Source organism: Danio rerio, chromosome 20 (genome assembly GCF_052040795.2).
Source record: "Danio rerio strain M-AB ecotype USA chromosome 20, GRCz13ab, whole genome shotgun sequence".
Classification (NCBI taxonomy): Eukaryota; Metazoa; Chordata; class Actinopteri; order Cypriniformes; family Danionidae; genus Danio; species Danio rerio.
Genome location: NC_141040.1, coordinates 35,192,238 through 35,206,006, shown reverse-complemented (window position 1 = coordinate 35,206,006; position 13,769 = coordinate 35,192,238). Strand labels below are relative to the sequence as shown.

Sequence of the window (13,769 nt, the reverse complement as noted above, 5' to 3'; positions counted from 1 at the left end):
CTATATATTAGATTTATGAGTTATTTGTAATTTTGTATGGTGTTAATTGTGCTGTAAGGAATGGCGGTTGACAATAAGCAGCTGGTATTGGGATGTCCAGCCATATTTTTGTGAAGCCAAAGCATCATCGTGAATCTACATGTTGCAACTGACCGATGTATTTGTCTGCATGAATTCTGAATAAACCATTGATTCATAAGCCACCGCCGTCCATCTCAATAACTGTAAGAAGATGTTGGACACTTATTTTTGTTTTATTTTCATAACAAAAACATTTTGTCTTTCAGAACAAACTGTATGAAAGAACTACACGACGCCCACGTTACACCCAAATCTAACACATGGGCAAACTGGGATACAAGCTGGCTGACATTCATTTCAGTAACAATTTAAAAAACAAACAAATAACCAAAAAAAAAGTCACATCAGAGGGAGGAAAGGTGAAACAACTCCAGTGAAAGGAGCTGCAGAAATGACAGAAAAAAAAGATAAATAACCACTGGCTGATCTCATTAGTAAAACATTTAATCTGGTCGACGAAACAGAAATCAGAAAGAGCCTGTGTGCGTGTGTGAGAGAGAAACATCTGCTTACTGCAAAAGAGATTCTGCTTCATTGTCTGATCTGGCCAGTCACTAAATGGAAACGTGAAGGCATCATGATGTGCACACTGAAAGAGGCTCATGTTTAAACTAACAGGGACAAAGGTTTTTTTTTAAAAAGCTGCACAACGGTATGCTTTATTTGTAATTTTACAGAAGTCTTAAGGAAACTCGTGTCCCATTCATCCCCTCATCCACAGGAGAGAAGACATGGGCAGTGTTCGGGTATAGAGTAGTTTAGACCAGACTCATAACTCATCCTTCTCCAGATCATCCAGATCCACATCACTCAGGTCAATGTCATCCTCCATCGGCAACTGATGAAAGACCAAAGAAAGAATTGAGAAAAAGGGATAATGGACAAATAATAATAATAATAAATCAGGCATTAGATGGGAATTTGGATGTCAATTAAAAGTTTAGGTCATGTGTCGAGTCATTACCCTTTTTTCCATTCAAAGATGCAATTTAAATGTATGCACAAACCCTGAATAATCGCATAAAAGACGCGTGAATAAAGCGCGTTTCCATCCGACACAAAAAAAATCATCACTTCCTGATAAACTGGCTGCAAATATCAACAGTAGAAACGAAATTTGCTGCAGTAGAAGCTGCGCGAGTCTTCTCCTTGTTTAATAAATGACTTGCACCTCAGAAGACAAATACTGACATGCATGGTGGCATTTGAAGGCGTCAGACATGGAAAACAGACGCTTTTGACAGTTTTGCAGGTCATTAATAATATAAGAACACTAATACTGAAACGGTTGAGGCATTTTAGAATGACCAAAACAACATTTCAGATGTTTACAGTGTTCTCAGCCTGCTGATTTGTTCATTCACACATTTTTTTTTCCATCACATGATCTCTTAAAACAAAATCACGACCTTTAATTTGAAATTCTTTTAATTAAATATGTTCGGTAAAAGTGTTTCAACTGTAGTTTATGCGCATCTTTTCTAATCAAATAAAAAAGTTTATGCAACTCAGTTATGCTCATTTTAAAAAGGTATGCGCATCAGTGTTTCCATCAACCGCTTATCAATTTGCATAACAATAGGTGGATGGAAACAGCAAATGTCTAGGGTTTCAGAATGACATGCTGATGTTTTCATAAAATATTGCAATTTATCAATTAAGATTGGTTCATGCTGAAAAATTGTATTGCAATATGCGAGTATCATTCAGCTTTTATGCTGCTTTCAGTGTAAAGAGACTAGATTTGTGGTTAACCCTTTAATGCACTACATGGGTCTACAGTGAGCCGTCCAAGTTTATTTTTTCTAGATCTATTTTATAGCTTGTGCATCAAAGGGTTAAACCAATTGTTAATTAGAAATAAAAAACAAATAAAAACAATGCATTTTCTGACCATTAGATGGCGCTGTGCTGAGACAGAGCAGGCAACCTCAGGTCATTGTTGTCATAACACAGCAAATATTTAAGATGGTCAAGCATTGTGGAGATGCGTCACGTGCATTGGTGAGCTTTTCACCAGATTTATTCATGCTCGAAAAGAATAGGTCAACTAATCTGACGAGAACCGTTTAACAAATCAACTTGAGTCACCATGATTTGACGATATTAGATCTCTGCAACATTCATTAGTTATTCCTTTTAAGAGGAAACCAAAAAGGTACATTTCGATTAACACAGTGTCTGATACGATGGAAAAATCGAGTCTTAGAATTGTTTATTTTGCCTTTTAAAAATATTTTTATAAACCAATGCAAATTTGGCCAAAAGGTGGCGCTACAGAGTTTGAATTAGAAACTGCAAATTTACTGTGGTAAGTGTACAGACTGTCCTACATCTATGTGCCCAATCCCACAACTTTATGGACAGCACTAGCTTCGTAAATAGCAGATCTAGCAATAAATGAATACAAATGTTAAGCAGTTACAAGTTTCCTTCTGTGTTTTTATAAACATGAAACAGAATGCAAGATGAGTTCCTGAAAACTGCAATCTTCACAGGGAAAGTTTAAAGAATAACTGTTTTAAATAATGGTTTACACACACACAAAAAAAATAAACAAATTGTGTGTGTGAGATTATATATAAATTCTGTTGCACTACTACAATTGATTTTGGTTTTATTGTAAAAAAAAAATGAATAAAAAAGAAATAAAACAAGAAAATGTATTAAATGAGAATATTTTATAGCATACTTCAAAAAATAAAGATGATTTAAAAGGTTTTATTTTGAATTTTGCTTTTATACGGTCTTTCACATCACATTTTCAGATTTTTCATAGTATAGGTATTAATTCCAGTACTTTTACCATAAACCGACATGTCAACCATTTGGTAGAGGGTAATATTTAGAAAAATATGGGATGTGTTAAAAACATGCATTAAGTGCATTAGGAGTTTTTTTTATAGGTGGGGCAGTTAAAGGGTTAACTGAACCATTTAAAAAGGTCAAGGGGTAAGCATTAAAATAAAAAGTATTGAATTTCTTAAAGCTCTAAACACTCACCTCTCCATCTTTTCCATCCCAAGCCTGGACGGTGTTGATCTTTGGCAAGGCTCCGCCTCCAACCGTAGCAGTGGAGCCACGGCCAACAGAAAGTTCCCTGCATAAATAAAGACATTAATAGTTTCACGACATAAAACAGACCGACAGTAAGGAGGACCGCTCTAAACAACACCTTCAGTTTACAGCATCTGTGACGCAACTTGTTTCACCATAACATAAACGCCAGCCTTCTGTTACCTGAGGAATTCATGGATGCCCGTTTCACTGAATGAGCCTTTGAGCAGAGCGAACTTCATTTTACGAGAGTTAATGGCTGCCATGGCAGGATAGCCAAATCCACCAATCCCCAGAGAGGCTTCCAGCTCCATCTGCGCCCCTGCTTCAGTCCACAACCAACTGAAGACAGAGAGAAAGAGACAGAGAGATTTAACACTTATACAATATACCAACTACTAACAGCAGAACATGGTGGAAAAACACAACCACTTTATTGATGATGAATTATTTGTCCTAATTTAATCTCACACTAAGGACCTTTAAGAAAGAGAGAGAAAAGAGAGATAGAAAGAGAGAGAGAGATGGAGAGAGAGAGAGAGAGAGAGAGAGAGAGAGAGAGAGAGAGAGAGAGAGAGGTGTGTGATTGATTCCTGCTCTTTATTCCCTAAAGTCTGCTCTGTGGCACACAAGCAGTGACATGTACTGTTATTTATGGGCAGGCTGATTGTACTTAATGAATGATGCTGAAAACACTGACCCCCACATCTTCTTCTTATATTTCTCTGCCATCGTCTTCATCACCTCCAGGTAAGAGTTTCTTCCAGATGCGCCTGTGAGGACAGAGAAAACAGGCTGATGATGTTGAATTGTCCTCAAATTAACTGTGTTAAAGGAATAGTTCACACAAAATTAAAAATGTATTCATTTAGTCTCCCTCAAGTGGTTTCATACCTTTAGTAGATTCTTTCTTCTGTTATTCACAAGTATGTTATTTTGATGAAAGGTAAAAACTTGTAAACACTGACATACACAGTAGGAAAAACATACTTTGGAAGTCAATGGATACAGGTTACCAGCTTTCTTCAAAATATCTTTGTGCTTTTTTTTTCTTTTGTTGAAAGCAAAAGGTTTGAGCAAAGTAAAGGGTGAGTAAATGATGACAATATTAATTTTTTCTTTAATTGCTAAATAAAGTTGTAATAAATATAAATTATTATTAGATTATGCACCAACTGTTTCCTTGGCAACTAACTGAAACAAGCTGAAATACTAGAACTTCAAAAACTATCCAAGGCTGTAAACCTCACAGGAGTTACTCTGTCACATAGGAGTCACATACTGTAAGAAATGGCTGGGCCATTGGGAAAGGAGGAAGGAAGGAAGGAAGGAAGGGAAAAATAAGGCACATCTACACAATAAAATCAATAATTTATACACACACATTAAGAACAACTGAACAAACTAAAATTGGAATAAATTGGAGCCAAATAAAAATGTTAACAATATTACAAACCAAACATGAAAAGACACAGAGTATATAGAGAATAGGGATGCAGCGCTTAACCGATTTCACCATTAACCATGCTTTAATTCATCATGGTTAATTAATTGTAAAGGCTTCTCAACACAGCGTTTCTGCATGGAACAAAACAGCTGTAACTAAAAGTTAGGCCAACTGTGCACTACTTTAAAGTTCTGAGCTTGTACACCGAGGCCAATATGCACAAACACTGGATTAACTATGGCTGAGGCTTTCAAATAAGAGCCGTTCACACATGGAGTCTTGTGCGCAAGATCGTTATTTCCATTGAAGGCGAATGTTTCATGCAAGGGAGGCTGCATTTAATCTCTTTAAAAGAAAAATACTTAGCTAATTTGATGCTTAGATTTACATTAGACAAACACAATTGTTTTAATTTATTCTTATTTTTTATTATTTTTCATTGTTTTGTCAGTGTATGGTTATTTTGAGTGTAAAATTATTACTCATGTTTAAAAGCCAAAGTCTAAAAAGAAATGGACGATTGTTTGTTTTTTATTATTATTTTGTGCTGTATTAAGGTTATGAGCTGCAATAACTAACACTTTAACATAAGGAGTTTGCATGGGATTATTATTCCTCAGACTATAATCGTACAACCAAAATCTATAATCGTTGCATCCCTAATACAGAATACTGAAAACTACTTTTGAATTGCAAAATTTGACAGTTACTAAATACTAAGTGCAAACGATATCCTAAAAGTAAAATTACAGAACACAGAACATAAGCAGCACAATTAAACATCCATTACCATATACTACACCCAAACATTAATGATTTAAAACATGATTAGAAAAAATTAGTGTTACATTTCACCATATCGTACCTGTATCTAGAATGTGTGGCAGCACAGCTATGATGCACAGCTGATAATCCTCACAAGTCTTCTTTAAAATGCCTTCATTCAAAACCTAAACAAAAAAAAATATGCATCAAAAATAAAGTAACATCAGTATAAATCAGTCTCTAGCTAGAATTGTTAAACCATCTACAAAGCATTTTATGTGATAGCACAAACGTAAATAATGTACAACAGACAGACCATCCTCTTATTAAAGGTCTTGTGAAGTGCTTTGAAATGTGCATTTTTATTCAATGTTTAATGTAATCTCAACTGAAACATGAAGAGGGTGGGACAGTAGCTCCTCTTATAAAACAGTCAATAGCATTTTGCTTTAACACCACTGCCAGTGAGAGTGTTTGAGCTCAAGTGCATCAAATTTGAAGAGTCTGGAAGGGGGCGGGGCACGTCAGATGCTAGAGAGCATTTGATTGGTCATGATTTGATGAGAAACTGAAAAATGAGGTGACTTGAATAAAACCATAAAACCGTTGATTCATTAGGGTGACAAACTATCAGTTTTGCACCTTCTAAAAGCAAATCTTGTCACTGTTTTTGAGCACACTAGCTTATAAATATCCTAAAAACAACACTTATACAAATATGTAAAATACATTATTTTCATTTCATGGCACTTTTAAAATAGGCCTGGGCGATTTGGCCTAAAATAAAAATCTTAATAAATTTTTCATGTTAACTCGATTACGATTAATGAACAATAACTTAAATTATTGTTTTTTTTTTTTTTTTGCCCTCACAGTTATCCGACAGGTTTTGTACAGTAAATATGCTCACATATTACAAGTGAGAGACTTCTGACTGAAGGGTGCATTTCTTGATTTTGAAATAATTGTCAACACAAAAGTAAACACACACGATCTACTATCTATGATTATTTATTGAACATCAACGTTGAAAAACAGAAACACACACTTTGCTGTTTTATAAGAAAAGTTGGTTTAAGGCAAAGATAAATAACTTGCGCTTTTAGAAACAAAATAAATGATCAGTGTTTTTTATATTAAAGTAGAAAATAATTTTATGAAATAATAATTTTAATGTAACCAAAAAAAAATATGCCGTCTCTAGGCATCTCCCCGCAGCTTACAATCATTGTCAATTTAGTGCAAAGTAAGGCTCAAGAATTGGTCTATCATCCTACTTGACCAGAGATCAGATGTGGCTGCAAAGTGGCCGCAGAAGTATAAATTCACCTCAGTCTTTAACAGTGGGCTCACGTGATTCCACATGCATTAGGGAAAGCAATAAAAAAAAAAAATCATCCTGGAAAAATTAGGTCGATCATAGGTTCTAAATGTCAATTTCGATTAATTGCCCAGCTCTACTTTAAAAGCAGACAAGAGAATCTGGAACAATAGCTATGTTTCCATCCAAAAATGCAAATGAACTTTATGCGCAAAACTGAATTATTGCATAAAAAAACGTGCAAATAAAGCAGCATCTCCATCCAACGAGTCAAACCGAATATATATACCGAAAATAAAATCGTCACTGATTAACTGCCGCCAAATATCAACAGTAAAAACTGAATTTGCTGCATTAGAAGTTGCTTCAATCTTTTCTTCATCTAATGCCTCAGAAGGCAATCCTGACATGCAGTGAACGCGCGGTGGTGTTTGAAGGTGTCAGATGCGGAGCACAGACACTCTTGATTCTGGAGGTCAATAATAATACAATAACATTAACACTAAAACGGAAGGCATTTTAGAATAACCAAAACAACAGTTTAGGTGTTTTACAGTGTGCTCAGCCTGCTGGTTTATCTATTCACACAAATTTTCATAATCACATGATCTCTTATCACACAATCACATGACCTTTTTTTAATGCGCATACTGAAATTTGTGTGGTAAAAATGTTTCCATCGTAGTTTGTGCGCATCTTTACTTATCGAATAAAGTTTATCCTACTCATTTATGTGCATACAATTTATGCGGATTTTCAAAATTTATGCGCATAAAAATAGGTGGATGGGAACATAGCTAATGTAACCATAAACAATGTGTGTTTTTTTTATTTTATTTAAGATTTTATCATTTTTTTATGCGATTATTACATTGTTGATTATTGTACGATTTAATATTTTGGAATGTAAAATGTTCTAAATGTATATTACATGTCCTCAATAAAAATAATGTAATAAAAAGCAGAGTAGAAAAGATCACCTCTTGCAGCTCAGGAGCCGGGATGTTATCAGAGTACAGCTCCAATGCACGAGCAACAATGTCAGATCGGGTTCGTCCACCCTGATAGTCCTCAGGCTCCTCTCCTTTACGAAAGACTTTGATAGTCGGGAATCCTCGAATCTACCAATAAAACAAAGCACACAATGTGTTCAAACGCACCGAACAGAAATGATTCAAACATTAAAATGATGAACAGATCTAATAAATGTGCTCTTCATCCAAAATGCAGGCGGGATATTACAGAGATGTGAAATTAAATTAGAAACATCTATCATTTATATGAAAGACATAAAATAAGTTTGATTTCAGACCTACCCCAAAGCGGCTTGCCAAGCCCTGGTGAACAGTGGCGTCCACAGCAGCCAGTTTCACTTTCCCCTTTGTCTGCTCTTTGACTTCTGTGGCGGCCGCTGTCCATTCCGGCTCAAGACTGAAAGCGGTAAAGAGAGTCAACACGGGAAAGCCCAGCCAGCAGAGGAATTTCACTGCGTCTTAGAATGCATATTAATAATTGAACATGGATTCAGCGTGTCAATAATGCATGGCACAGCATGTCAGGTAGTGTTTCAGGGCAATGACAGACAGATCTCATGATGTGTGTGAGACATTGAAAATGCGCATACTTTTTGCAGTGTCCACACCAGGGGGCGAAGAACTCGACCAGCCAGACATCATCGCTCTCCAGCACGGTTCGGTCAAAGTTATCATCAGTCAGCTCCACCACATCCTTCTTATTGCCCGCACCACCTCCACTCTGATCACAACACAATCCAAAAGTCAAACAATGGCAGGAATCATCTCAATAGGCTATATGCAAATGGACTTTTAATTTTCAGCCAGGCAGCCCCAGGATCTTTCCATTACGAAATGTTCACGTTTAAGATCTGATTTCTTCGTTAGATATACAATATGAAGTGGGTCTCAGATCGGACAAGAAGCACTGCATTAAATTCCAGTTCTCCCTGCCATGTCTTTAAAATATGACAGTTTGTTTTACACCAGTTACAATGGTCTTTCATCTCATTTTACGCTTGAACAACTAAATGAATGCTTAAGTCTATTTAACTGAATATATTATAATTACTTTACAACATTGATGCTGTAAAAACACTTTCACCAGAAGTTTATCATTGACTATAAAACTATAGCTGTCTATAGAGCCCATTAGGTCTGTCAAAGCTGCTGGTACTAAATGGAAGATTTAAAAACATCACTGTGCTCCAGAGATGTACGTGTTATGCCACTAATATTGTTTTGGTTACAGCTTAGTCTTACTTTTCATTTTCTTTTATATTTTATTTTAATGGCCTGATCTCAGGCTCTGCTGTAAATGGTAATAAAAAAAAAGAATTTAAAAAAAAAGAGACAAAGTCAGTTCCAGTCTTTCGAAAGTAAATTAGTATCTGACACAAAAACATAGCATAAATTTTTTCCTAAGGTTTCTGTTTGCAACATTTTGTCCTGCAGCATTGAGAATAGTAAACGATTACAGTTATGTTTGTTAAATGGGCAAATGCATTGGCCAATAAGAGATGTTTATCAGAATCCACTCAATATGCAGAATGAACTATCTACAATCATGAATCATTTTAATATAGTACAATAAACAAGATGTAAATTTAGTAAAATAAAAGGATTCATGAAGCAATACAAATATTTACTTATGACTGGCTTCTCTATTTAATCCATCTATAGTTTGAGTAACATCTTCATAAATATTGTAATTGAACTGAATTTGAAATGCTGCAATGTTTTAAACGGATTGATATATTTCATGTGATTTAAAAAGTGAATATTTTAAACACAATCAGGCAAAAGTGAAGTACAAGCAAGTTAACTAGAACTGGAAGTTTTCAATTAGCCTGTGGTGATTATGTAATTTTACTTTCATGCAGGGGCAGACTTAACCATTAAGTGAGGCAAGCAGCCGCTTAGGGTCCCAGGGAATTAGAGGGACCCGACCAATGCCAAGAAGCCTATATTAATTATACAGCTCTTTTTTAAATTTTCTATCATGCTTTAAAATGTGTCGATAACCATTAAGATTAAAGTTATTACTTATTTTTTTTAACTGGGGGCCCCCCATGAACTGTGAAATGTTGCTTCTGTACTGCACATGCAAATATTGAAGTCTTATCACAAATATGGCTACTTAACTGTACATACAGTTATTTTGTAAACTTGTTTTGTGTGTGTGTGTGTGTGTGTGTGTGTGTGTGTGTGTGTGTGTGTGAATTTATTGTATTTAATTTTACATTATGATAAAGCTGCCACTTAAAATGTATTTTAACATGCAATTTATTTACATAAATTAATCTACAGAGAAAAAAAAAGAAATATCTATAGCAAAAAAAAATTAAAAAAAGAGTGTTTTGAGTTCTAATGCTAGGACCCCATACCTGGAATTGCTTAGGGCCCCCAAATCACTAAGGCCCCGTTTACACTAGTGCGTTTTAGTTTTAAAACGGCGTTTTAGAATGAAAACGATCCGCGTCCACACTCGCGTTTTACCCAGCGTTTCTAAACAGCTCTCCGTCCACACCAAAACGCTGAAAACGCACATCACGTGACCACACACACACTCTCGGGCAAGCGCTGCAGCCCATATACCCAGATGAGAGCTCTGCTAGTCGGACTTCTCATCAAGCATCTCCCGCTGGATCTAATCTCACTATATTTATTAAACGGGATATTTCATTTATCTTGTTGTCTTTATCTAACGACATATTCCCTGACTTTGGGCATTGGAATCTATTACTTGTTCTCAGGTAACGTGTTTTGGCTGAGCGCAAAGATAAATTAATGATTAATGTAACCACGTAGCCTACATTCTGTATATTGACTGATCGCTTGCCTTTATTTCCTATAATGTATAAACTTATTGTATGTTATACTTTTAAAATGGCCATTATCGATTATTAAAACTGATACTCAGCAAAAGAGAGGGTTTGTTTCGTATTTTCACTGAAATTGAAAGGAGGCAGTTGTTATCGGCTCCGTTTTGTTATAAATATCCACACAGTGAAGATGACGCTCATCTTATGCAGCACGACGCCTCAACATGTCTGCTGTCTAAGTTGCTAATATTAAAATGAAAATAGGCAGTTCCTTAAATCATGTTTACATTTTATTGTTGAGAAAGTGAAACAACGAAGCCAGGGTGATGTGAATGAAGTTATAAAGTACACTGTTCCCTTTGAAGATTTACCCGTGTCCTAGGTATAATCTGCTTTTCCATATCAAACTGAGAAGAAGAGACTGCAGCCTTGATCAAACTTGCGAAGTCTGAACTTACACGGAGAGAATGCAGGACTGAACTGTGCGTGTTAGGCTACTTAATATTCAGGAAAAGCCCCAATCAGAGAGGCGAACGTCTGCAGCCCCGCCTCCGTTTTCAGATGTCTCCGTTTTCCATCATCCACACTGAGACGGAGCAGCAGCGTTTCAGAATGAAAACGGCCTCTCCAGCGTTTTCAAAACGCTCCGTTTTCGGCGCTCGAGAACTCCGGCGTAGTGTGGACGGTTGGCGTAACCGTAGCAAAACTTATGCGTTTTCAAACTAAAACGCATTAGTGTAAACGGGGCCTAAGTCCACCCCTGTTTGTATGTTTATTTTTCAATAGGTGCACAGCAGATACTCCTATAAACGGCATTGTATGCAGAGTAAGCAGCATCAGGATGTTAACTAACATTGTCTTGCTGGTCAAGCATTTTAGCTTTTTTTTTTTTTACCCCCAATTAAATTAAATATATATATTTTTTTATATCTACTGAGAATTAATACAATGCTTATTTAAAATCTAATAATATTTATACTGTATAAGTTGTATTTAAATAAAATAATATAAGACTATGCTAATATTTAATGTATTATTTAGTAATAATTGCATAAAAATAAAACAAATTGTATTAACTATAGATTTTTTTAATCATCATGCTGAGCTTCAATACCTGTCTGCTGTAGTCTGAGCCTCCTGTCTTTCCACCAAGTCTGTCTTTAACCAGAGAACGAAGAGCATTCAGAGCTGCGTCTACAATGGCTTGATTTGTACGGCCACCTAGGACAAAGAGAGAGAACAAACACTACTTAAAAAAGTAACAAAAGACTTTCATATGGACATCAAAACATTCTTTGTTCATGGGCCAAGAGTTTTTTAAAGATGCAGTACTCAACCTTGGTAATCCTCTGGCTTGTGTTTGTTGCCTCCAAAGATCTTGATAGTCGGAAAGCCTCGGACTCCATACTGGCCTCCCAGAGAGTTGTGTTGATCGGCATCCACAGCGCCCACCTTCACAATGCCCTGAACCAAAAACAAATTATAGTAGTGACTGACAACATACTGTATATCCATTTTCAGCAAAAGAGAAGAATGCAAAAGCAAAGCCAAACTAACTGCTGTAAAGTTCTTATAATGTTGTCCTTAACTCAGAATTTACCTTTAAAGCTGTGGCTGCTTTCTTCCATTCGGGAGCCAAACTCTTGCAGTGACCACACCTTTAAAAAAAGGAAATAGTATGTCAGACATGCCACATAATCATTTAAACACCATTACAAAACATACAGCCATAGAGATGCACTAATGATGCAACATTTGGAAACGATGACTAATGAGATGCAAATCATGATGCAAATAAAGTGCCAGTGACAGCAGGATAACTACTGTAATATATATATATATATATATATATATATACACCCTTCAAGAAAATAAATTCAAGCAATTCCAGCATTATGGATGTGACATTTGCAGTAAAAATTCAAAACATAAATTCACAGAGAAAGTCTATGTAAACATTATACTGAAACATCTGTTTATATTTCCAGAACAACTAACCACAGAGTTAAGGGACCAGAAAAATATCAATCTGTAAACACATTGTACTTTAAATGAGGCAAATAAACATTTATGAGTTATAAATGTGACCAAAAAGTATGCAAGTTTGTAGTATACAACATTCTTTGTAGAAATTCTGTGAATTAAACTGCACAATCCAAAAGAAACAGTGCTAATCAAAAGGATAAGAGTTGGCTCACTATTAAAAAAAAACGATTTATTTTATTTGATATTTTTGCATTCATGAGAAAAAAAAGCTTGGTTATGGATGTGACACCTCTCCGTTATGGATGTGACAGATGTGAAATTGCCACTTGTGTGACTTTAGTAAATCAAACATAATAGTTTGAAAACATTGTCAGAGACTTTTTTGAGTAATTCTAAAGTACTGTAAAATACTTGTTTACACACAAAAAAAACTTGGAAACAGTTTCTGTATTTTGGTAAAAATGGTAGGCAAATGGCAAGGTTGACATTTGCATGGAATTGTTTAGTCATTAAAATAGGGCTTCTACACATCTAACTAACAGTGATCTCTATCAGCGACAAAAATCCAGATTCACTCATCCAACTTACCAGGGAGCATAAAACTCGACCAGCCAGAGACTGTCACTCTGAATGACTTCTCTGTTAAAGTTGGATGGGTTGAGTTCAACCACATCATCACTAGAGGTGTAGAGACCGTAAGCAGACAGTACAGTCAGAGAACACGCCAACACACCTGAGAAGATAAAAAAAAAAGTGTATTTTAGCTTTGTATGGGAAAAAAAACACTACCCTGTTTTGAACTAGAACATCATAAAACATAACTCAAAACAAACAGTACTTTCTATTAACTTTACTAGACTCACATATAATAGATCGCAGAATTATTATCCACTCTCCAAACAGCCAACAATATATAGGAATAGAGCAACAAGATGAATATGCTGTACTGTACAAGGCCAACCCATCATAAACACACTAACGTTACAACAACTACATGCAGTGCTAAATTTACAAACAGTAAACAAAAGCTTACTAAATCCCTATCCAGTTGTTTACAGAGGATTTATTCCATTTCCCAATCATATCAACCTCTGTCCATCAAACTGTACATGCTAACTAACAATAAAGATAGGTTGTGAACGTTACATCTCACACTCTGTTAGCAATCTGATTTGAGCCACTAAAACGAGTCTCTACAGCAGAATTCGCGACTTTTTATCATAATAACTCACCCAGGAGCGCTCGCATGGTTATTCTTTGTGCTTATTCAATGT

General features: G+C 35.7%; 1 protein-coding gene across 1 annotated transcript; it reads right to left on the bottom strand.

The window, feature by feature from the left end:
• Window positions 1–237: 237 nt before the first annotated feature.
• Window positions 238–13,769, bottom strand: pdia6 (protein disulfide isomerase family A, member 6). The gene is given in 13 exon segments (NM_197933.2): window positions 238–919; window positions 3,085–3,181; window positions 3,322–3,480; window positions 3,839–3,911; window positions 5,451–5,535; window positions 7,652–7,792; window positions 7,988–8,102; window positions 8,296–8,426; window positions 11,624–11,730; window positions 11,847–11,973; window positions 12,110–12,167; window positions 13,084–13,228; window positions 13,728–13,769. Coding segments are annotated over 13 exon segments (1,323 nt in total). The 5' UTR covers window positions 13,744–13,769; the 3' UTR covers window positions 238–850.